Raw genomic sequence first — 24,564 nt, forward strand, 5'->3', positions numbered from 1 at the left:
GGCTGCTGGAGAACCTGACTCGGACGGATAGGGTATTTATAGTAGAGAAAAGCTGCTGAGTGGCAGCAATTCCACGGTGAGGAACACTCCCCATGGCTTATGCTCTTACAAGTCCCCCAGGCCCTTGCTCTTGTTGCTAAGTGGTTAGAGTGCCGGCCCATGAACTGAAGGGTCACGGGTTCGATTCCCAGTCAAGGGCATGTACCTGGGTTGCAGGTTCAGTCCCCGGCCCCAGTCAGAGCACGTTTGGGAGGCAACCAATCGATGTTTCTCTCTCCCTCTTCCTCCCTTCCACTTCCTATAAAAACCAGTGGGAAAATATATCTTCAGATGAGGATTAACCAAACAAACAGAAAGTTCACTGATACTGGGTGAGGATGCCATGACCTTGATTGTGATGGAAAAGAGCTCAGTTATCAGAGGGCACGGGTCGGTAAAGTCAGTGTATGTTCATACACTGTAGCCATTAGGAAGCACCATGAGGAAGTAGGGAGCTGTGGTTGCATTGACCTGCCGTGCTGCTTGGGATGTACTATGACCTTAAAAAATAAAATCTTTGTACCTAATTTAGATGACGAGGTTATTAGGTACATAACTTCCTGAGTGGGGCTGTAGGGGTATAGCCTCAGAGACCAGCTAGGAAGTTAACAGAATTGGCATGTGTCGTAAAATACCATCTGGTCAAATAAAGAGTGTGTGTAACTTATATTAAAGATAAACACATTTCTCCTCTGAGGTGCTTCATTATAACAAAACTTTAATAGTGAGATTGAGAAAATGTGCAACTTATTTCCTTTTTTGTACCGATGGAAAATTTTCCATAGGTTGATTACTTTATTATTTAAAACAAAAATAAGAGAGGCCACGCGCCCCTGGGTCCGGGTGGGGCCGTGCGCCCCTGGGTCCAGGTGAGGCTGGATCCCGGGACCGGGTGAGGCCGCACACATCTGGGTCAGGGTGAGGCCACGCGCCCCGGGGCCTGGAAGTCGGACCTGCATTACCACCATTTGTCCACCATCCAGAGCTGAAAAGTCAGTGCCGACATGTACACATGGGGAACTGGTGGACATTGATATTGGGTCTCAAAAGAACTGTTGGTCCAGAAAGAAACTTACTACAGACTGATTCATTTGCCTGTCAGCATAACTATTATTGCTCGTCTCGCGTTCAGTTCTTGTGGGTATATTTCTAGTGACACATGATCTCGCTCATGTCGGGCCTCGGAGGGAGGGTGGGAGAGGGTGGGGGTCGGGGGGAGAGATCAACCGAGGGACTTGTGTGCATGCATGCGAGCCTTGCCAGTGGTTGGGGACAGCGGGGGTGTGGGGGCATCCGTGGGGAGGGGTGGGGGATGGGAATGGGGGGATGAGGACAAATATGTGACACCTTAATCAATAAAGAAATTAAAAAAAAAAAGTACACGATAAAAAATAAATAAAAAAAAAAAAGAGTTGCAGGATCTCGAAATTACTCCAGAATTTAGCAGCTAAAAACAACAACCGACATCTCTGTGGATCAGGAATTTGCAGCGTCTCTGCTAGCTGGTTCTGCCTCAAGTCTCAGAAGCTTGTGGTTAAGACGTTGGCCCAAGGTGACGCTCGTTTGCAGGCTCGATGGGGGCTGCAGGATCTGCTTTCAAATGGCTCACCAGCAATTCGTGCTGGCTTTTGGGGGCCTTGCAGTTCCTCGTCAGGTGGACCTCCCCACAGACTATTGGATTGTCCTCGGGACAAGGCAGCTGCTTCTCCCCAGAGCGAATGACCCAGAGTGCCTCAAGGTCTTTCACGAGCTAGCATCAGAAATTATTCTTTGATTTCTCTAGTCCCCTATTGGTTTCACAGGCTAGCTCTGATCAGAGTGGGAGGGGACTGTAAGGACATGAATGCAATGCCAGGAGGCGAGAATCACTGGGAACCATCTTGGAAGCTGGCTGCCATACTCTGCCCTCTGGCTTCCAGCAATCCATCCTGTTCCTCCACATGCAAAATATCCCCAGTCACCTTCTCCGAAGGTGACATCCCATTACTGTATCAGCTAGAAGTCAAGAACCTCGTCATCTAAATCAGGTACAAAGTATAGTAATATCTGCATTTCTTCCTTTCTTTTTATTTTTTTAATCCTCACCCAAGGATATATTTCCATTGATTTTAGAGAGCATGGAAGAGAGAGGGAAAGACAGAGAGAAACATGGATGTGAGAGAAAAACACATCGATTGGTTGCCTCCTGCACACGCTGTGACCAGGGCCCGGGCCAGGGCAGAGCCTGCAACCAAGGTACGTGCCCTGGACCAGACCCTTTGGTTCACAGACTGATGCTCTATCCATTGAGCCAAACTGGCTAGGGGGAAATGGGAGGCACCCAGGAGCCATTGGTCCATAGCAATTCAGAAATCCAGCAGGACACATTTTGGCAGTTACTTGGTTAGCACTCAAAGCTTGGGAATCATTCCTTAGGGGGTTTGGTTTTGGCTTCATCCGTTCCTTTTATATGAAAGGTACTTGCAAATGCATCGTTTTGTCAGCCGCCTACTCCTGTAGAAATGTGGGTCTCTAAAGGCTTCTTCTCCCGTTGTACCATCTCTGTCCCTTTTAGTCTAAACTGGTGGTGTTTCTGCCAATTCATCTTAAAAACTTCGTGTCGCCTGGCCAGTGTGGCTCAGAGGTTGAGTGTTGACCCATGAACCAGGAGGACACAGTTCCACTCTGGTCATGGGACAGGCCCAGGTTTCAGGCTCCAACCCCAGTGGAGGGCGTGAAGGAGGCAGCCCATCGATGATTCTCCCATTGATGTTTCTAACTCTCTCTCCCTCTACCTTCCTCTCTGAAATCAATAAAAATATTTCTTTTAAAAAAAGAAAAAAAAAAACTTTGAGGTTCTGCCCTAACCGGTTTGGTTCAGTGGATAGAGTGTCGGCCTGCGAACTAAAGGGTCCCAGGTTCGATTCCAGTCAAGGGCATGTACCTTGGTTGCGGGCACATCCCCAGTAGGGGGTATGTAGGAGGCAGCTGATCGATGTTTCTAACTCTCTATCCCTCTCCCTTCCTCTCTGTAAAAAAATCAATAAAATATAAACAAACAAACTTTGAGGTTCTCCTATAAAGCTTATTGGGGGGTTCACTCCGTTAGACAAAAGTTATACCCACAAATGTCTTCAAGGTAACTTTTTCTTACCATTGCTTCTGAGACCATAGAGATAATAACCTTGAGCTTCTTAAAGCTTTATCTTCACCAAAAGGTTCTCTGTGTTACCACCTGGGCTTTTTCTGAGGTCTAAAGGGTTTTACAGCTGCACTCTCAGCTTTGTCTTTATCCTATGCTTTTGTGACAGTGCTCTGCATTTGCTCTTTGCCAAGAAGCTATCTCTCTCTCTTTTTTTTAAATTGATTTCTAGAGAGAGAGGAAATGAGAGAGAGAGAGAACATGTGCCCTGACCACGAATCAAACCAGGAACCTTTTGGTGCATCAGACGACACCCAACCAGCTGAGCCACACCGGCTGGGGCAAAGAACCATCTCTTAATTTTAGCATCACTTGCTTCCTTGAGAGGCTGTGATTTTCTAACCCACCATTTTCCAGCTTCTTTTTGTTAAAAGTTTCTCTGTGAGCTTATTTCTCTAATATTTTACTATAAACACCAAAAATCCAGGCAGTTCCTTTAATATAGTGAAAAGCTCTGTAGCTAGATCATCCAGGTCATAAATAGGTGTATCTTTTACTTTCCCTGTTAATGCAGGCAACAGTGTTGTTAAATGTTCTGTCACCACATAACAAGGATTGTTTTTCCTCCAACTTCCAATAATGTTTTCCTCCTGTCTCTTCAAATCCACATTAGCAGCCTCTTCAAGGACTATCAAACTTCTGCTAACAGTCTTTCCTAGTATTTTTTAGGCTTTCGTTAACTGATTCTTTTAGCTTTTGCCCACAAATTTTGGGGTTTTGTTATGGCAATACTTTTTGGTACCAAAATCTGGCATTATTTATTTATCATTATACTAGAGGCCCGGTGCACGAAATTCGTATACTCAGAGGGTTCCCTTAGCCTTGGCCTACGCCCTCTCACAGTCCCTCAGGGGCAAGGGGAGGTGGAGAAGCCCTCAGGGGCGATCAGGGCCAGCAGCCGCTGCTCGCACCCACTGATGGCGCCAAGCGATTGGGACTGGCGCCGAGTGCTGGCGACGCTGGCTGCGGGTGCAAGCAGGGCCGGTGCCGGCAGTGGGTGTGAGTGGGGCCGTCGCCGACAGTGGGTGCGAGAGGCGGCTGCTGGCCTCAACCACTCCTCAGGAGCAGGGGGAGGTGGAGAAACCCTGAGCGGCAATTGGGACCAGCAGTGGGTGCTAGCAGGTCCCTCAGTTCCTTGCCACATGGGTTTCTTCATGTGATCTTTTGTGTGTTCAGCAGTGGGTGCTAGCAGGTGTGAGCGCCCAGTGGGACTGCAGCATGTGGGAGCAAAGAATTTTCAGTAACCATCAGAGGCTCGCCCTGATGACAGCGACCGGTGCCCCACCTTGGTCTGGCGCCCCTGCTCACCTGCTCCACAATCCTGCCACAGCCAATGCCCGCCATGTTCCGCACTTTGCCGTCTGCTGCTTACGCCCACCATGTTCTGCACATGCCCCCTGGTGGTCAGCACACGTCATAGCGACCAGTTGTTTGGTTGTTCTGCTGTTCGGTCTATTTGCATATTCGGGTTTTATATAGAGAGAGATAACATATTACACCCAAATTTGGCTTTAAACAGCAGTATACATTTATCTCACATAGTTTCTATGGGTCAGAAATTATGGACTGGCTTAACTGGTTTGGGGGTCTCTCTTGAGGTTGTGGTCAAGGTGTTTGCCAGGGCTGCACTTACCTGAATGTTTGGCGGGTTCTGGAGGATCTTCTTCCCAGGTGGTTCCCATTCATGGATGGTGAGTTGGCCCTGGCTGTTGGAAGAACGCCTCAGTTCCTTGCCACATGGGTTTCTTCATGTGATCTTTTGTGTGTTCTCACAACACAGTAAACGGCTCCACCAAAAGTGAGTCATACAAGACTAAACCTTTCATGACCCAGCTTCTGAAGTCATGCTCCATCCTGCCCGCAGTACCCTAACGGGTGCACAGCTCAGCCCTGTTCAGCTCAGGGACTGTGCTCGGGAGTGAATACCAGGAGGCAAGGATCATTTGAGGTCCATGTGGAGGTTGGCTGTGTGTCTGATGTTCTTTTTCTGGTACGGACCAGTGTTCGTGATTGGCATTTCCCATCTCTCGGTCTCTGATACGTTGGGTTCTGCTGAGAGTTCAGAACCTTGTTTTATAAATTCTGACAGTATTACTGTGAGGTGAGGATGTATCCCACTTTGCTAATGATGAACTAGTTGGTGATGAGCGTGGCAGGCATCTGCCACTCAATAGGCCCCCGTGAGGGCCTGAAAGTTAGCACTGAGGCACAAGGAGGAAGCAGTAATGATGTGTCTGAGCAGCAGCTTATCCTTGGGGTTTTGGGCTAATCACCTCTCTCGCTCTATGCCAGCGCGTCCGAAGTGGTGACTGGAAGGGGTACTCCGGCAAGCCCATCACAGACGTCATTAACATCGGCATCGGTGGCTCTGACCTGGTAAGGAGAGGACGGTCTCGGGATGGGGGTGACGGGTCCCCTCCAGGGCCTTGGTTTCTCCAGTGATGGGACCTGGCTGTCCCTGCCTCTTCCCCCTGGAATCTTGTTTTCTGATGCCTTGCCTCCCCACAGGGACCCCTCATGGTGACTGAAGCCCTTAAGCCATACTCTTCGGGAGGTCCCCGGGTCTGGTTTGTCTCCAACATTGATGGGACCCACATTGCCAAAACCTTGGCCAACCTGAACCCTGAGTCCTCCCTGTTCATCATCGCTTCCAAGGTACGGGCCTCAACCCCAGCCTGGCTCCCCTGTGTGTGTTGGGGTGCGGGCAGGGCATGGGACCCTCCCCACCACTTCGGAGTGGACTCTGTGTTGTGGATCCAGTCAGCACAGCTGCCCTCAGACTGTTCCTTGTCTGGGGGCATTCACTGTTTGCCTGATGAGAGCCTGGACTCATCAGTTTGAATCTTGGTCTTCAGGCCGTTACCCAGTTGCTTTATGGTATCTGTGCTCAGCCTGGGACTGTTCTCATCCTTAGTGACCTGTCCCTAGTGTCTGCTCCTTTCTGATCCCAGAGCCATGCTCAGATGACGTAAGCATTTTGTTTGTTGTCATTTATGCCCTATTTACTCAACGTTGATGCACATAAAATATTAAAAATCCCATCTGAATTCTGAGTATAGCCTGGCCTGGGCTGAAGGAACGTCCAGGCGTGGCCACAGCTCTTCTCCTGGAAGATGCTCTGGCCCTTGACCTGTGGCGGGGATCAGAGGGAGTGGGATGGGTTGTGGCTCTTAGTAGAGTTCCCCTCTGTCACTGTTCCCTTCTGGTTGTGAAGTCTTGGAATCACGGGATGTCGCTGCTACTCCCGGGCCCCTTTTAGCCCCACACGCAGCCACTCACCGTGGCTTTGTGGACCTGTGGGCGGAGGTCATGTGGAGTCCTGCACCGCTCCTTGTGACAGCCGGGCACCCCCATGGCCTCTGCTGCTCAGACTGCTGTGCTCTCTGGTTGCAGACCTTTACCACCCAGGAGACCATCACGAACGCAGAGACGGCGAAGGAGTGGCTTCTCCAGTCGGCCAAGGATGTGAGTGCTGGGTGGGCGGTGGGCGGTGTGTGGGCCGGGAAGGCCGGGGCGGGGATGCCCAGCCACCCGAGTGGCTCAGCTTAGCCCTGTAGCCCTATTTCTATAGCAGGAGGCAGCCTGCCTGACTTCCCTGGTTCATGTGGCAGAACCTGCTGTCATTGGCTGAGGGCCCTTTCTTAAAGGCCCCTTGCTCTTCGGGATCCTCTCCGCCCCTGGCCACACCCACTTTATAAGGAGGGCCATTTCTGGGCCTTGTATGCTGATGAGGTGGGATGGGCCAGCCAACCCCTCTGTCCTCTCGACCTCTGCCCTTGAGGTGGGGCTCCTCCAACAGCCTCAGAACCAAGGACCTCGGTTTCTCTAGAGATGGGGGTGTCCCCTCCCGTGGGTGGCCCCCTGGGACGGGTTCGGTGTAACGTGGCTCTGTCTCTTGTAGCCTTCTTCTGTTGCGAAGCACTTTGTTGCCCTGTCTACTAATACGGTAAGTGCCCATGTGGGTCCCCAGACTACCGCCCAGGGAGGGCCCACACCACACAAGGACATGGCCTTTCAAAATACGTGCCAAGGTCACGGGTTCAGGGACCTCGGCTTGGCTGATGGGATAGGAGGGTTAGGTGCCTATGAGGGAAGTGAGCTACCAACTCCCCTTGTTTTTTCTGCATTCTCCCAAGTCTCTGCAGCTCCAAGGGCTTTGCACTCGGTGAGATCATGTCAGGCCCATGCGTTTCCAAGGCCCGCCTGATAGTTCAGAACACTCCATGCACACGACCTCCCTTGTCTTTGCTCCCCTACCACCGGCCTCTTCCTAAATGGGGTTGGGGTTGCATCCCAGTTCTTCCATAAAGATGGGACTTTTTGCCCAGTCGTTGCCGGGATTAGAATGCAGGCCATCTGCCTGCCAGGTCTCATAGTCTGCCTGGCTGGAGGTTGTGCAAGGTAGGGTGGGAGTGGGCCAGCGGAGCGGGGTGGGGCTCTGGGAATAACAACCGTGGCAAACCTGGTGAGCACTTGCTGTGTGGTGGTGGGCTTTGTGCTGGGCTGCGTAGAGTTGGAACCACACCCCAGGTTCCTGACTGCTCCCTCCCGCCCCTTCCACCTCTTCCTGCCTCCACTGCTGACCTGCCCGTCGAGGGAGACAGGCGGCCCTCTTTAGGCTGGCTAACCACAGCACCACTGTCTGGCAGAGCCTGAGCAAGTGGTAGTCAGAGACCTGTGGGTGCTCCTGCTGTCCAGGAAGCCCGGAATCAGATTGATCATCCCTGAAGGCTTCCTGGGGCAGAGTCGCCATCCCAGATTTTGAAAGGGCTGAGCAGGTGTCCTGGCTGTGTGGTACCTGGCCTAGAGGTAGCCCCTGCCAGGGCTCGGGTTCCAGCACTAGGTTTCGTTTCCCAGATGTTCAGGGGATAGAAGGGGGGTGCGTCTCTGGGACCCTGACAGGCAGATACAGGTGGGTCTCGCCAGAGCAGCATGTGGGCCGGGTCCTCGTACTGGGTGTGCAACCCCCTCGGCAGGAAGGCTTCACAGGTGCTAGGCCACTGCGTGCCGGATTCGAGCTGGCCTGGTGTCCAGCTCTGGGAGTGGGCAGCTCTTGGTCCCTGTCCCGGACCCACAGGCTGTTGCAGCCCTGTCCCATCCGGGGCTCTGCGGAAGGTGGGGGTGCTCCCGTGCTTGGACCGCACAATTCCTTATCCCCTGGAGCTCCTGTTCTTGTGCAGCTAATCCATGCTTCCTTCTTCCCTCTCCCTTTGCTGTTTGTAGACCAAAGTGAAGGAGTTTGGAATTGACCCTCAAAACATGTTCGAGTTCTGGGATGTAAGTAAAGGCACTTCCTTGCGTTTTTAACTTTGTGTCCTTCTCTAAGTCATGATGGTTGAGCCACAGATCAGGGTCCTGTGGGGTCAGGTCCACATTTATTGATTACCTGCTGCATGCCTGGCTTTGAGAAAAGCTAAGAGGCACTCAGAGAGGCATGTGGGGCAGGAGCAGCCCAGTCATGATGAGGACTCCACTTGCACCGAGGGAGAGCCAAGCTTACAAAGCTAGGGCGACACTCCCCTGCGTGCCTGCCAGCAGCACCCACTGAGGCGTAACGGGAGCCGCCCCTCCCCTCCTTACAAAGCGGAGGCTAGGAGTTATTCTCAGTGGTGACCTTTCTCCTGAACTACAGCCGCAATCTGAAAAGGCCAAGGGGCAGGGAGAGGCAGCGGGTGTGACCAGGCAGCCTGGGAAGATTGTGCGGGAGCAACTGGAGGGCAGCAAAGAGGAGGCACCAGGCCCGGGGCCTGGGAAGGGCCTCCTTGCTAGGCAGCTTGCAGAGCAAAATTTGACTGAGTGGGCAGAGCCGCAGGCCACTCGACCGACATGTGGTCACCTGGACTCATCTCTGCTAGAGCCACAGCTGGTGCCAAGCAACGGGCAGGAACTTTCCTGAGAGCAGCAGTGGTGTGAGAAGCGCTCCGGCTGTGGAATGCAGGGAAGGCTTGGGCTGCAGGGCTACAGTGCAGGGTGCGCTGTGGGTGCTGTGAATGCGGGGGGGGCATAACCATGGCAGGCTCACTGAAGCGGGCTTGATCCCTGAGGCTGTTTCCAGGCCTTCAGACTGTTTGCATGGTGACAGCATTCACAAATGTAACCTTGGAAAGCTCTACAGGCCTTGGAGTCTGGGGGAGAATTAAGCTCTCAGGCATCTATTGTGTGCAATGATTTAATGTCTTTCTAGGATGGGACTAGTTATGTACCATCCTTGAGAGAATTGAGAAGTCACTCAAATCATTTTCTACATCCAGTGGCTCAGATGAGGAACTGCGGCCGAGAGAGACTGCAGCTCTACCAAATGCCGCGTGCCTGCCAAGGGAGGGGAGGCACCTTTCACCTCCTCCCCGGGTCTGGAGCCTGAGCGAGTGGTGGTCAGGGACATGTGCTCCTGCTAGCCAGGTTGTGTCCTAGTCTGGGTGTTCAGTGCCCGTAAGTGCCCAGCATGCAGAGATGAGCTGGGATATGGCTTAGGGAGAGGCCTGTGTCTCCCAGGTAAGGCCTAGGAATGATACTTGGGCACAAGAACATGGGTCTAGGGCTGCCTAGTGAGGCCTAGGTGGCCAGGCCAAACATACCACATGCCACAGTAGCTGGAGGAGGGACCTGCCTGGTTCACTAAAAGTATATGTTGCTGAATTGAGTCGTTGGCGTCTGAGAAGCCAAGAACAGGGACAGGTGAAGTTTCAGGAGTTAGGGTGTCTCAGGTGAGGCAGAGGAGTCAGGACAGACATAGGGATATTGCATTGGCTCCGAGGTAAGGTTGGAAGAGTCCAGTCGGGCAGAGGTATGTAAATCGAGGCCCGATCTGTTGAGGTCGGTCATGGGGCATCTTCATGTGTTGGGATCAAGCAAGGGCATGGCAGTCAATCGTGGGCTGTCTCCGGGCTTGCCTGTCAGAGCTAATTTTGCCTGGTGAGATCTGAAGAGGAACCAGGACAGGTACAGGTGGGTTCTAGAAGGTGCAGGAGAGGTAAAGGTACAGGTGAGGTCTTTGAATTCTGGAGGAGAAACAGGCATTTAGAGATGGTTCTATCAAGTGAAGTCTGAGGATCCAAAGTCACATACAGATCTTTAAATCTGGATCTGTGAGTTGAGGTTTAGATCTTGGACAGGTACGTACATTGGGGTCTCTCGAGTCAGTTCTGAGAAGTCAGCATCAGGTAATGGGTGGCTGATCACTCAAATGAGGTGATTAGAACTCAGGATTAGACAAACATAGGTGAATCCCCTGGCCAGGGCAACCACCTGGCTCTCAGCATCCTGACCAGGTGTGATGGGCAGAGCACAAGGTCCTGCAGAAGCCTCTGAGGTTTCATAACTAGGCCAAGGCATGGCCTGTGGCATTGGGGTCTGGCTGGGATAGGATTAGAGAGAGAGGTAGGAATGCACCTGGTTATAAAAGGTGATGATTCGCGTTCTGGGCAGAATGCAGCAGGACAACATGAGATTTCATCACCCTACTCAGAATGGCGTGCAATTAAAATTTTGTAAATTGTTTATTTCTTGAATTTTCCATTTAATATTTTTGGAGCATGGTTGACCCTGGTTAACTGAAATTGCAGGAAGTGAAATGAATAAGGGGTGACTTGGAGTCTGCCAAGGGCAGTCTGTAAAGCCACATCTGTCTGAGGTCTCAGGAGCTGGAATCAGACAAGGTGTGTGACTATGTTTCTTAAGGAGGTCTGAGAAGCCAAGATTAGGCACATTTAGGTAGAACTGGGTTGGTCAGGTAAGGACCAACTGGAGCCAAAGATAGGCAGAGACAGAGCTGAGTCTGACAGGTGAGCTCTGACAGGTCGTGGTCAGAACTTTGTCCTCAGGTGATGTCTGAGCAGTTCTGGTGTTGCATAGAGGTCGATGGGAAAAGACTGAAAGCTGGAGTCAGGCCAAGGGATGTAGAACTGTATCCATCTGGGAGGTTTGGGAATTCTGGGTCTGACTCAGGTATGTAGAGCAGGGTGTCCAGTGAAGTCCGAGGAGTTGAAGTGAGATACACAGGTTAGTCCTTTTGGGTCTTGAACAGGTAAGTTCTGAGCTGCTAAGGCCAGGCCCTGGTTCTTATTCTACATCTGAGGAGCTGAGGTCAAGCACAGGTAGGTAGAATTGAGTATTTCAGGTAGTATCTGTGAAATCAAGGGCAAGCAGAGGTAGGTTGACCTGTAAAGCCATGGCTAAAGTTCTGTCTCACTTTAGAGGCACAGGTAGGTAGAGCAGATTTGTAGGAGAGGTCTGAGGAGCCAGGGTTAGGCTCATTTAGAAAGAACTGAATCTCTTAGATCCGTGGTCGGCAAACTGCGGCTCGCAAGCTACATGCGGCTCTTTGGCCCCTTGAGTGTGGCTCTTCCACAAAATACCACGGCCTGGGCGAGTCTATTTTGAAGAAGTGGCGTTAGAAGAAGTTCAAGTTTAAAAAATTTGGCTCTCAGAAATTTCAATCATTGTACTGTTGATATTTGGCTCTGTTGACTAATGAGTTTGCCGACCACTGTCTTCGATCACCTCTGAGAATATGAAGTGAAAACAGGTGGACAGAGCAGGCTCTCTCGGGTGAGATCTGAAGTGCTGGGATTAGGTACAGTCTCCTAGGTAAGGTCAAGTTTGGCAGGTAGAACTGCATCTCTACCTATCTTGTATAGATTTCATGTGAGGTTGAGGAGGTGTGCCCAGGTACACGTATATGGAATTGAGTTTCTCAGGTAAGGTCTATGGAATCTGCATCTGGCACAGGTTTGTATCCTTGGCTCTGTCAGTGTATTTTAGGCACAGGTAGGTAGAACAGGGTTTGTCAGGGAAGGTCTGTTGGGGCCAGGATCAGGTCAAGTTAATAAACTGGGTCTGGCAAGTGAAATCTAAAAAGTCACAGTCAAGCCCAGGTAAGAACCGAATGCATTCAGTGAGATGTAAGCAGGTAAGATGAGGTACAGGTAGGCAAAGAAAGCCCACCAGGTGCAGTTTTAGCAGCCAGGAGCAAGCTCAGGTAGGCAGCACTATCCCACCGGGTGAGGTCTGAGGAGCGAGTGTCAAGCACAGGTGGGCAGGTCCAAGGACACAGGGTCAAGCATTGGTAGGCAAAGCTGGCCTATCAGGTGTGTTCTGGGACCCAGGGCCAAGTACAGGTAGGTAGAGCTGGGCCACAAGCTGCAATGTAAGTAGCCACAGTCATCTATAGGAAGAGCTGGCCTTCCAGGTTCGGTCTGAGGATGGAGGGTCAAGCACAGGTAGGTAGAACTTTCCCACCCAGTGTGGTCTAAGGAGCCAAAGTCAAGCAAGGTAGGCAGAGCTGACCCACTGCATGCAGTATAAAGGGCCAGTGTCTGCCCAGATGGTGTGGCTCAGTGGTTGAGTGTCGACCTATGAACCAGAAGGTCACGGTTCCATTCCCAGTCAGGGCATATGCCCTGGTTGTGGGCTTGATTCCCAGAGGGAGAGGGAAGCGTGCAGGAGGTAGCCAATCAGTGATTCTCTCTCATCATTGGTGTTTCTATCTCTCCCTCTCCCTTCCTCTCTGAAATCAATTTTTTTTAAAAAAAAAAAAGCCAATGTTATTTGCAGGTAGGTAGAGCTGGCTCACAGGTGTGGTCTGAGGAGCCAAGGTCAAGTATAGGTAGTAGGTAGAGCTGGTTAACCAGGTGAGGTCTGAGGAGCCAGGGTTAAGCATAGGTTGGCAGAAATGCCCACTAAGTACAGTATAAGGAGCCAGGGTCACATACAGGTAGGTAGAATCAGCTCACCAGATGTGGTCTGAACACCCAAAGTCAAGCACAGGTAGGCAGAGCTGGCCTGCCAGATGTGGTCTGAGCACCTAGGATCAAGCATAGGTAGGCAGAGCTGACCTACCAGGTGTGTCTGAGGATCCAGGATCAAGCACAGGTAGGCAGAGCCCATTAGGTACAGTATAAGGAGCCATGGTCATATACAGATAAGTAGAACTGGACTACCAGTTGTGGAGGAGCCTAGGTCAAGAACAGGTAGGCAGAACTGACCTGCCAGGTGCTGTCTGAAGACCCAGGGTCAAGCACAGGTAGGTAGAACTGTCCCACTAGATATGGTCTGAGGAGCCAAGCTCAAGTACAGGTAGGCAGAGCTGGCCCACTAGGTACAGTATGAAATGCCAGGGTCATGCCCTAGCTGGTTTGGCTCAATGGATAGAGCATCAGCCTGTGGACTGAAGGGTCCCGGGTTCGATTCTGGTCAAGGGCACATACCCGGGTTGTGGGCTCGACCCCCCAGTAGGGAGTGTGCAGTAGGCAGCCAGTCAATGATTCTCTCTCATCATTGATGTTTCTATCTCCCTCTCCCTTCCTCTTTGAAATCAATAAAAATACGTATTTTTTTTAAATGCCAGGGTCCTGTACAGGTAGGTAGGTCATGTACAAGTAGGTGTGATCGGAGGAGCCAAAGTCAAGCACAGGTAGGCAGAGTTGGCCCACCAGCTGCAGTGTAAGGAGCCAGGAGCATGAAATGGTCTGACCGATGTTATCAGAGGACCCAGGGGCCAGTACAGGTAGGTAGAGCTGCCATCAGGTATAGTCTGAAGAGCCCAGGTCAAGCACAGGTAGGCAGAGCAGGCCCACTAGGTACAACATAAAGAGCCAGGGTCATGTACAGGTTAAGTAGAACTGTCCTGTCGTGTGGTCTGAGGAGAGAAGGTCAAGCACAGGTAGGCAGAGCTGACCTGCCAGGTGCTGTCTGAGGACCCAGGTCAAGCACATGTAGGTAGAACTGTCCTACTAGGTGTGGTTTGAGGAGCCAAACTCAAGCAGAGGTCGCCAGATATGGCTGAGGAGCTAGGTACAGTGGAAGGAGCCAGGGTCATATACAGCTAGATAAAGCTGGCCCATCAAGTGTAATCTGAGAACCCATAATCAATCTGTGGGTAAGTAGAGCGGGCCCACCTACTTGAGAAACCAGAGTCTAAGGCAGGTAGGCAAAGCCTTGTCTGGCAAGTGTAGTGTCTTATGAACCGTAAAGAGTTAGGGTTGAACACAGGTAGGTAGAGTTGGCTCTTTCACGTACTGGATTCAGGTGAGATTAGGTGCCCTTGGGTCTTTGTGGTAAGGCCTGAAAGAACCAGGGCACAGCCTTCCGGGACAGGCAGAGAGCACTGTGGGGCTTATGGGGCTCCAGGGGCCAGTGTTAGACACAAGTAGGCAGATGTGGTTCTCAGGCAGGGACTTGGGAGCTTCAGGTATGTATGCCTGGCTCCTTCAGGTGAAGTCCTTGGAACATGGCCTTGGCTCAGGTGTGTTGACCCAGGTCTCAGAAGTTAGGCTTGGGGAACATGGGTTCGTCACAGGTAGGTAGAACTGCATCTCCCAGGTGGGGTCTATGGAGCACAGGTATGCAGAGATGTTCGTGTCTGATGAGATCTGTGACTCCTCAGTGAGGTATTGATACACAGGGTAAGCAGGGGTTGTGAGTGTTGGGTCTGTCTAGAAGATGAAAAGAGCAGAGTCCAGCATAGGATATAGACCTGGGCCTCTCAGGTTAGGCCTGAGAGCCCATGTAGATATAGCCAGCTCTCTCAGAAAGGTGTGAGGAGTCTGCATTGGGCTATAGGTTGAGATGCAGGCAGGTATGTGAAACTTGGTCCATTAGCGGAGCTAACTCCCGCCTCTGACGGGTGTGTAACCGTGCAATATGAGGTACTGGGATAGGACACAGACAGAGCTAACCTCCCAGGGGAAGCCTTTGCCTCCATGCCCAATGCTGGATTTGTCACTGAGACCATTGATCCAGGGTCCTATGGGCAGAAGTGTAGAAACATGATCTTAGGTGGGTTCTTGCCACCTGGATTCAGGTACAAATTGGCATCCTTGGGCTTGTTAGGCAAAATGAGTGGGCAAGATTTAGCCCAGAAATGCATAATTGGTGTGGCTGGTGAGGCCTAAGAAGGAGGGTCAGACACAGGTGGGAACTTCAGTGGTAGGATTGGACAAGGTCAGATGGGCGGTGTGGGGCACTCATCAAGGGAAAGACAAAGTCATTCTATGTATGTGTGCCTGGGTCTGCCTGGGAAGGTCTTAAGAGCCCTTAGGATCAGGGAGGACAGATAGCGTGCCCCAGGCTCGGTCAGCATCCTGTCAGGTTGATGGGCAGAGCTCAAGGTATTGTAGAGGCCTGAGGATCCATAACGAGTCCGAAGTGTGGTCTGTAGTCTGGTTGGCATAGGGCCTGACTTACCCAGGTGAGGAAAGAGATAGGGTTATGTCTTATTAGATAAAGTAAGGTCTGGGGCACAGGTCAGGCTCAGAATGTTGAATGGCTGAGGAGCTACATCTATAAGATGTGGTCTAAGAGGCCCACTGTAGCTACAGGTGAGGTCTAGACACCTGTGTTTGCAGGTTGAGGTTTTAGAGTCTCAAGTCAGACACTGACATTGCCGGGCTTTCCAAAAACGTGAGGTCTGTTGACCAGCCTCAGCCAAGGTCCGCAGCTTGGAATCTGTCCGTCTAAGGGCTTGTTGGCTCTCAGTCCAGTATCTAGAATTGAGTCTGTTTGGTGAGATCTGAGAGCCTATGTCAGGCATGGTGTGGCCAGTGAAACTGTGTCTGTCAGATAAAGTTCCCCCAAACCTGGATCCTTTCCAGGTGAAGACCCCACCATCCGTCTTTATTACCCAGGCCAGAGACCTCTGGGCCACACTTGGTTCTCTTATTCTCCCAATTCATCCTGTTTGATTGAACTTCCTGAATCTCAACTCCCAGAGTAGTATCACTCTCTGGATGACCACTGGGGGTCCGAAGTGGTTTCCTGTTTCCATTTTCACCTCTCCCAGACTTCTCCATTCTCCAGCCTTGCCTCTCAGCTTCTACCCTCCAGCCCCCACTCCTTTCTTCATCTTCTAGATTGTGCTGTGTTTCCTCCTGGCCAGCCTATTTCAATGGGTTTCCAGTAGAGAATTAAGCCTTAATGCCTCAAGGCATCCATTTAATGTAATGAAATTAGCATCTGTCCTTAGCATGTAAAAGGAACTATCCTTGGGATAAGTGGGAAGTTAAGTCACTCAAAGCATCTTCTGTGGGAATTCTCTCACTATTGAGAAAAAGCTGCTCTTGCCACAGGACCTTTGCATCTGCTGTTCTGGTTGCTGATGGGTAATGCCTGCTCTTCTTCAAATCTAGGCTCATGCACCCCTCAGATTTCTTTTACTAATTTTTTTTATCTTTGGGAGAGGAAGGGAAGGAGAGAAAGAGAGAGAGATGTGAGAGAGATAAATCGATTAGCTAGCTGCCTTCCGTACATTACCTAACTGGGGAATGAACCTGCAACCCAGGTATGTACCCTGACCAGGAATCAAAACAGCAACCTTTTGGTGCACAGGACAATGCTCAACCAGCTGAACCACTGCAGCCAGGCAAGTTCTGAGGATTCTGATGATACAAAGTAGAATCAGTATTATGGCATGGAAAGGCACAGTGTGAATGAATAGTAGGCCTTAGTGTGTCTTGGGCTGAGGCTGCAGCCATCAGTGAAGCTCAACTATGAGCAGCTGGGCCTGTGGGTGTGGTCAAGAGGCAGGCTGGGCCCAGGTATGAGGCACTGAACCTGTTAGTCTGAGGATGCAGGCATGGCATAGGTACAAGGCACTGGGTCGGTCAGTGTTCAAGGAGATAAACTAGGCACAAGTTTGAGACACTGGAACTGTGGGTGTCTGAGGAGGCCTGCCCAGGCACAAGTTTGAGACACTGGAACTGTGGGTGTCTGAGGAGGCCTGCCCAGGAACAGGTGTGAGGTTCTAGATCTGTGGGTGTCTGAGGAGGCCTGACCAGGCACAGGTATGAGGAGCTGGATCTGTGGGTGTCTGAGGAGGCCTGCCCAGGCACAGGTATGAGGTTGTGGATCTGTGGGTGTCTGAGGAGGCCTGACCAGGCACAGGTATGAGGAGCTGGATCTGTGGGTGTCTGAGGAGGCCTGCCCAGGCACAGATATGAGGTTGTGGATCTGTGGGTGTCTGAGGAGGCCTACCCAGGCACAGATATGAGGTTCTGGATCTGTGGGTGTCTGTGCAGGCCTACCCAGGCACAGGTATGAGGAGCTGGATCTGTGGGTGTCTGAGGAGGCCTGCACAGGAACAGGTATGAGGAGCTGGATCTGTGGGTGTCTGAGGAGGCCTGACCAGGCACAGGTATGAGGTTCTGGATCTGTGGGTGTCTGAGGAGGCCTGCCCAGGCACAGGTATGAGGAGCTGGATCTGTGGGTGTCTGAGGAGGCCTGCCCAGGCACAGGTATGAGGAGCTGGATCTGTGGGTGTCTGAGGAGGCCTGCCCAGGCACAGGTATGAGGTTCTGGATCTGTGGGTGTCTGAGGAGGCCTGCCCAGGCACAGGTATGAGGTTCTGGATCTGTGGGTGTCTGAGGAGGCCTGCCCAGGCACAGGTATGAGGAGCTGGATCTGTGGGTGTCTGAGGAGGCCTGACCAGGCACAGGTATGAGGTTCTGGATCTGTGGGTGTCTGAGGATCTGTGGGTGTCTGAGGAGGCCTGCCCAGGCACAGGTATGTATGAGGTTCTGGGTCTGTGGGTGTCTGAGGAGGCCTGCCCAGGCACAGGTATGAGGAGCTGGATCTGTGGGTGTCTGAGGAGGCCTGCCCAGGCACAGGTATGAGGTTCTGGATCTGTGGGTGTCTGAGGAGGCCTGCCCAGGCACAGGTATGAGGTTCTGGATCTGTGGGTGTCTGAGGAGGCCTGCCCAGGCACAGGTATGAGGTTCTGGATCTGTGGGTGTCTGAGGAGGCCTGACCAGGCACAGGTATGAGGTTCTGGATCTGTGGGTGTCTGAGGAGGCCTGACCAGGCACAGGTATAAGGAGCTGGATCTGTGGGTGTCTGAGGAGGCCTGACCAGGAACAGGTATGAGGAGCTGGATCTGTGGGTGTCTGAGGAGGCCTGCCCAGGCACAGGTATGAGGTTGTGGATCTGTGGGTGTCTGAGGAGGCCTGCCCAGGCACAGGTATGAGGAGCTGGATCTGTGGGTGTCTGAGGCGGCCTGACCAGGCACAGGTATGAGGTTCTGGATCTGTGGGTGTCTGAGGAGGCCCTGCCCAGGCACAGGTATGAGGTTGTGGATCTGTGGGTGTCTGAGGAGGCCTGCCCAGGCACAGGTATGAGGTTCTGGATCTGTGGGTGTCTGAGGAGGCCTGCCCAGGCACAGGTGTGAGGTTCTGGATCTGTGGGTGTCTGAGGAGGCCTGACCAGGCACAGGTATGAGGAGCTGGATCTGTGGGTGTCTGAGGAGGCCTGACCAGGCACAGGTATGAGGAGCTGGATCTGTGGGTGTCTGAGGAGGCCTGCCCAGGCACAGGTATGAGGAGCTGGATCTGTGGGTGTCTGAGGAGGCCTGCCCAGGCACAGGTATGAGGTTCTGGATCTGTGGGTGTCTGAGGAGGCCTGCCCAGGCACAGGTATGAGGTTCTGGATCTGTGGGTGTCTGAGGAGGCCTGCCCAGGCACAGGTATGAGGTTCTGGATCTGTGGGTGTCTGAGGAGGCCTGCCCAGGCACAGGTATGAGGTTCTGGATCTGTGGGTGTCTGAGGAGGCCTGCCCAGGCACAGGTATGAGGTTCTGGATCTGTGGGTGTCTGAGGAGGCCTGACCAGGCACAGGTATGAGGCGCTGGATCTGTGGGTGTCTGAGGAGGCCTGCCCAGGCACAGGTATGAGGAGCTGGATCTGTGGGTGTCTGAGGAGGCCTGCCCAGGCACAGGTATGAGGTTCTGGATCTGTGGGTGTCTGAGGATCTGTGGGTGTCTGAGGAGGCCTGCCCAGGCACAGGTATGAGGTTCTGGATCTGTGGGTGTCTGAGGAGGCCTGCCCAGGCACAGGTATGAGGTTCTGGATCTGTGGGTGTCTGAGGAGGCCTGACCAGGCACGGGTATGAGGTTCTGGATCTGTGGGTGTCTGAGGAGGCCTGCCCAGGCACGGGTATGAGGTTCTGGATCTGTGGGTGTCTGAGGAGGCCTGCCCAGGAACAGGTATGAGGAGCTGGATCTGTGGGTGTCTGAGGAGGCCTGCCCAGGCACGGGTATGAGGTTCTGGATCTGTGGGTGTCTGAGGGGCCTGACCAGACACAGGTATGAGGTTCTGGATCTGTGGGTGTCTGAGGAGGCCTGTCCAGGCACAGGTATGAGGTTCTGGATCTGTGGGTGTCTGAGGAGGCCTGCCCAGGCACAGGTATGAGGCGCTTGTTCTATCAGTGTTTGGAGAGGCTGAACCTGGCACAGGTATGAGGCTCTGGGTATGAGTGTCCGAAGAGACAGGGTCAGTTATGGTAAGGTCTCCGATTGAGTCTTCTGGCTCTGGTCAGTCTCAGCACCCGGCCCTCTGAGCTGCACCTGTGGAAGAGCATTGCTCTCAGGGGGCAAGTTTTGTGGCAGGAGGGAGGGGCGGGTGTGCCAACCCTTCCTCAGCACCATTTCCTGTCTCTCTCAGTGGGTAGGAGGACGCTACTCGCTGTGGTCAGCCATTGGACTCTCCATTGCCCTGCACGTGGGTGAGTGTCTGTTTCTGTCTTGGGAGGTGATGTTGACAGTCTAAGGATGGAGGGTGCTCATGTCACTGAGCACCTTCCTGTGCCCACCGGCCCCTGGCCTTGCTGCCCTTGGCTGGTACATGTCTTCCAGGTCAAGAGGGATGGACCGAGTTTTCTTTGGGGTTTGCAGGATGGCCTTTCTCTCTGCCCCTCACAGCTGCCGTCCTGCTTGTTTCCCAGAGGGGTCGGGAAAGCCTCGTTTCTCCTGTGAGGCGTTTAGATCCATCTTTGCGCTCAGAGCTGATCCAACCAGAGAGGCTTCCCGCAGGCCCAGTTCCTCCCAGGGCCTCCTTCTCCTGGCTCCCCATCTAGCCTTCCCCTGGTTCCAGAAGAAGCTGTGCCCACTGCCAGGAGGGCTTAGGGCATGACCACTTCTGTTGACGCTGCTTTTGTGTCACAGGATTTGACAACTTCGAGCAGCTGCTCTCGGGGGCTCACTGGATGGTAAGTGCGGAGGCAGTGTTCTCTGCCAAGCACTGGCCAGAGACGTGTGCTTAGTCCATCTCTCTCCACTCCCTCCTCTTCCCCCTCCCCCCTCCCTCTCCTCCTGCCCCCTCCCCTCCCTTTCCCCCCTCCCGTCCCTGGCAGCTGCTCAGTGCCCATCCGCCCTGCTCTCATTTCAGGATCAGCACTTCCGCAAGACGCCCCTGGAGAAGAATGCCCCCGTCTTGCTGGCTCTGCTGGGTGTCTGGTACATCAACTGCTTTGGGTGTGAGACACATGCCATGCTGCCCTATGACCAGTACCTGCACCGCTTTGCTGCCTACTTCCAGCAGGTACGAGCTGCCAGGCCAGGCCTTGGGGTCAGCATAGCCTTTGGGGGGCCTGAGAGGCCTATTGAGTCCAGATACCCAGCTTCCTGCACATCCATTACCCCTGGGCATGACCAAGGCCCACCTCTGCTCCCCATCTCAGGGTGAATCTTTGCATCCAGGATCTGTCTGAGCTGAGTGTCGGCCACGTTTGATTTCCATGGGAAGGGCATGACTGGTTGTCATGGAGCCCTGGCCAGTTAAGTCCTGGCTTGGCTCAGGGCATGTTTCTCAGCTGGGTGGTTTTTCCTTGGACATCACTCTGTGTGCCTGCGATAGGGTGGGGCCACAGGTCAGGACCCCTATGGTTTGTACTCCCTTTGTCCCTCCAGAAAAGCAAGTCCACATGTAGTTTGTGGTGCCTCTTTGGGCTACTCACAGCCCTCTGCCCCCTGCCGGAGTCTCCAGAGCCCCTCCCCTTTCCAGCCTCCGCTCTGGGCAGGCAGCCCTTCCTTATCTGTCCCTGCTTATCTTTAGCACAGACCCAGTCCCTGCCTTGTAGCCCTTGGGCAGGCACAGCAGACTTTCACCAGCACCTGCAGGTGAATCCTGTGCTTGAAGGAGGGCAAAGACGTCCCAAGGCCCAGTATCCATTTGGGTGACAGCCCTCAAAGGCTCTTCACCCTGGACGCCAGCCTGCTTCTCCCTTAAGAAGCCAGTTGACAGCACTGTTCGTGACCTGTGGCCGTGCTGTGGCTGACGGGTTCCATTCCAGTGCGACAGCAGCCCCACGGCCACCACACTGACTGACTGAGGGTGGCTGTCAGTTTCAGGTCTTGGAGACAAGCATAGGGGTTGGGAGGGGAGGGTAGAATAAAAAACATATATTAAAAAAAAAAAAAAGAAGCCAGTTGAAGATTTTGTGACCAATTTCTTCCCTTAGGGAGTTCTTCCTGGAACCTTCATACCCACTTTCTCCTAGTCGTGGCTTCTTCCCGCAGAGTGGTCTAAGCTAGGGAGCTTGAGAGCCTGTATCTTCACGGGTGAGGGGAGATAAAAGGATCATGCTTGTGGATCTCTCTCAGGGCCAGGGCAGGGCAGGGCAGGATTTGGGTACAGTGCCTGAGGGAGCAGCACTTGCAGAGAGAGGGCTGGTTTCTGTCCACATTTCAGGGTGACATGGAGTCCAATGGGAAGTACATCACCAAGTCCGGCACCCGTGTGGACCACCAGACGGGCCCCATTGTGTGGGGGGAGCCAGGGACCAATGGCCAGCATGCCTTCTACCAGCTCATCCACCAAGGTAGGGCCCACCTGGCCTGGGCACAGGTGCCGCTGGGAGGGGGAGGACCCACCAGCACAGACCTCTCCATTAGGTCCGTGCTGTCCCCTGTGGGCTGGAGTAGTGCCCAAGTGACCACAGTGCCGTTCGCAGGCACCAAGATGATCCCTTGTGACTTCCTCATCCCGGTTCAGAGCCAGCACCCCATAAGGAAGGGTCTGCATCACAAGGTAAGAGCCCCCATCCAGACCCTCCTCGCGCTTTCCTAGGCTCACGTTACAACCAGACCTCGTAAGACCTGATGCATTGACCGGCAGTTAGACTAGTTTTCTATTCCTGCCGTGACAAGTGACCACATGCTTAGTGGCTTAAAACCACACCCATTTGTTATCTCGGTTTCTGTGGGTCTGAAGTCCACCAGGCTCTGCTGGGTCTCTGCTCAGGTTAGATCCAAGGTCCAGTTTCCTTGCTGGCTGGTGGCCGGGGGTCATTCTCAGCTTCTAGAAGCCACCTCGGCTCGTGGTCCCCTCCATCCCAGAATCAGCAATAGAGGGTTGAGTCCCTCTCAAGCTTTGATTCTCTTCTGTTGCATCTCTGTGACTGACTCATTTGCCTTCCTTTTTCTACTTTTAAGGGCCCAGTGCGCCCACCTGCATAATCTCTAGATCTTAAGATCTGTGATCTTAATTCTTTTTATATATATATATTTTTTTATTGCTTTCAGAGAGGAAGGGAGAGAGAAACATCAATGATGAGAGAGAAACATTCATCAGCTGCCTCCTGCACACCCCCTCCTGGAGATTGAGCCCGCAACCCAAGAATGTGCCCTGACCGGGAATCAAACCGTGACCTCCTGGTTCATAGGTCAACACTCAACCATTGAGCCACACCAGTCATGCTGTGACCTTAGTTTCATCTGTAAAATCCTTTTTGCCATGTCATGTGATATACACAGGTGTAACAGCAGGGGGTAAAAAAATCAGAGCCAAGATCTTGCCTACACGGTAGCAAATGGGAAAATCATCTAATTCTTAACCTGATAAAGTCCTTTAAGAGGATTGATCATACCTCATCTTGGGTATCCAGATTAGCATGGTTACTGTGGGCACCAGATTTGGACTCGGAGACCTGGGTTTGAATTCTGATTCTTCCCCTTGTACTTCTGCGCATCAGTGCTGTTCACTTGAAGAAATTGAGGCTCCACTCAAGAGAGATGATGCCTTTCCTCCTGGGAATCTTAGTAGGTGTCATTTAAGTTCTTAGCAGGGCCCATGGCAAGTAGTCCATATTCCTTAAAGGATAGTTACACCTACTTTCTGGTGTCGTCAGATGTGCCTTGCTGTCCCCCTGTGCTCCAGCTGAGCTCTAGAGTGGGGACGGCCGTCTGGCCCATGTTGGGATTAACTTTGACTGGCAAGTTCCAAGTGGTCTCATCCCTCCGCCTGAAGCTCAGACAGTGCTTCCAAGCAAAATTGGATGTCTCTCTCCTCAGATCCTCCTGGCCAACTTCTTGGCCCAGACTGAGGCCCTGATGAGGGGGAAGTCGACAGAGGAGGCTCGGAAGGAGCTCCAGGCTGCAGGAAAGAGCCCAGGGGAGCTGGAGAAGCTGTTGCCACACAAGGTAAGCGCTTTTGAAGTGGGGTGTAGGTGGCATATTGGAGTTGGAAGGATAAAGTTGTGGGGCCAAGGCAGGGCTCATGATGTGCTTGGCTTTGTCCTACACAGTAGGAGGGACCATCCTAAAAGACCTACATATCCCTGCTTCTGGGGGCAGGGTGGGCTTCCCTTCTGAGGACTTAGGGGTCACAACTAACTGGGGGCTGTTCCTGGGTGTTTTCTGAAGGTCTTTGAAGGAAATCGTCCAACCAACTCTATTATGTTTACCATGCTCACACCATTCATTCTTGGAGCCTTAATTGGTAAGTGAATGGGGAAGGTCCCGGCTTGGGGTAAGTTGTACTGGGCTGGTAGAGCCCTAAATGTGCACATCTGCCACCTCTGCAGCCATGTATGAGCACAAGATCTTCGTTCAGGGCATCATCTGGGACATCAACAGCTTTGACCAATGGGGGTGAGTTACTGATTCAAGGAGAGGGTGGGTGGGTATGCTTGTGGATTTCACACGAGCAATACTGGAACCTTCCTCATACAATTCTTCCTCCTTTTCCTGGCAGAGTGGAGCTGGGAAAGCAGCTGGCTAAGCAAATTGAGCCTGAACTTGAGGGCAGCAGCCCAGTGACCTCTCACGATTCTTCCACCAACGGGCTGATCAGCTTCATCAAGCAGGAGTGTGCCGCCAGAAGCCAATAAACTCATGCTGGGCTGCAGTCCCTGTTGTGACTGTCCTTCTTGTCCCTCCTCGCCAGAGTCTGCACTGCGTGGTCCTGCCCAGAACACCCTCTGGTCACGGGCTTGGACCACAAGCCCTTTAAGGAAGCTGGTCTGGAACTGTCACCCCCACCCTCTGTGTCCACTCCCCTCTGTTTTACAATTAGTTGAAGTGTTTCAGTGCCGCTGATTTTTTTGACCCACACTTACATTGTTCATGTACCAGGTGGAAAAATAAAGATGCCACAAAGGAGACTATAAGCTCAGCCTCTTGTTTCCTGAGGTGGTGCTTTTTGCAGGAGGAAGAGCGCCTGAGATGGTGCTTTTTGTAGGAAGAGTGACGTGCCTGGATTGAGGTTTGACTGAGTGGTGAGCGGGCTCCGATGGAGGGTGGTCCTTGAGAAGAGAGTGTATTGGGTGGGCAACTTGGCCTCTGTAACCAAACCCATTCTTCAT

The 24,564-nt window shown here is 52.7% G+C and overlaps 1 protein-coding gene across 1 annotated transcript in view; it reads left to right on the top strand.

Annotated features, from left to right (window-relative positions):
- Positions 1-24,361, top strand: part of GPI (glucose-6-phosphate isomerase) — a 29,465-nt gene extending 5,104 nt beyond the window's left edge. The window contains exons 5-18 of the mRNA XM_079759629.1: positions 5,513-5,596; positions 5,729-5,875; positions 6,614-6,685; positions 7,122-7,166; positions 8,444-8,497; positions 19,647-19,707; positions 20,147-20,190; positions 20,370-20,522; positions 21,672-21,801; positions 21,934-22,010; positions 23,273-23,401; positions 23,624-23,699; positions 23,785-23,851; positions 23,955-24,361. Coding sequence (XP_079615755.1) covers positions 5,513-5,596; positions 5,729-5,875; positions 6,614-6,685; positions 7,122-7,166; positions 8,444-8,497; positions 19,647-19,707; positions 20,147-20,190; positions 20,370-20,522; positions 21,672-21,801; positions 21,934-22,010; positions 23,273-23,401; positions 23,624-23,699; positions 23,785-23,851; positions 23,955-24,090 — 1,275 coding nt within the window. The 3' untranslated portion in view covers positions 24,091-24,361. The remainder of the gene's footprint in view (positions 1-5,512; positions 5,597-5,728; positions 5,876-6,613; positions 6,686-7,121; positions 7,167-8,443; positions 8,498-19,646; positions 19,708-20,146; positions 20,191-20,369; positions 20,523-21,671; positions 21,802-21,933; positions 22,011-23,272; positions 23,402-23,623; positions 23,700-23,784; positions 23,852-23,954) is intronic.
- Positions 24,362-24,564: the final 203 nt, after the last annotated feature.

Source organism: Cnephaeus nilssonii, assembly GCF_951640355.1.
Source record: "Cnephaeus nilssonii genome assembly, chromosome: 20".
NCBI lineage: Eukaryota > Metazoa > Chordata > Mammalia > Chiroptera > Vespertilionidae > Cnephaeus > Cnephaeus nilssonii.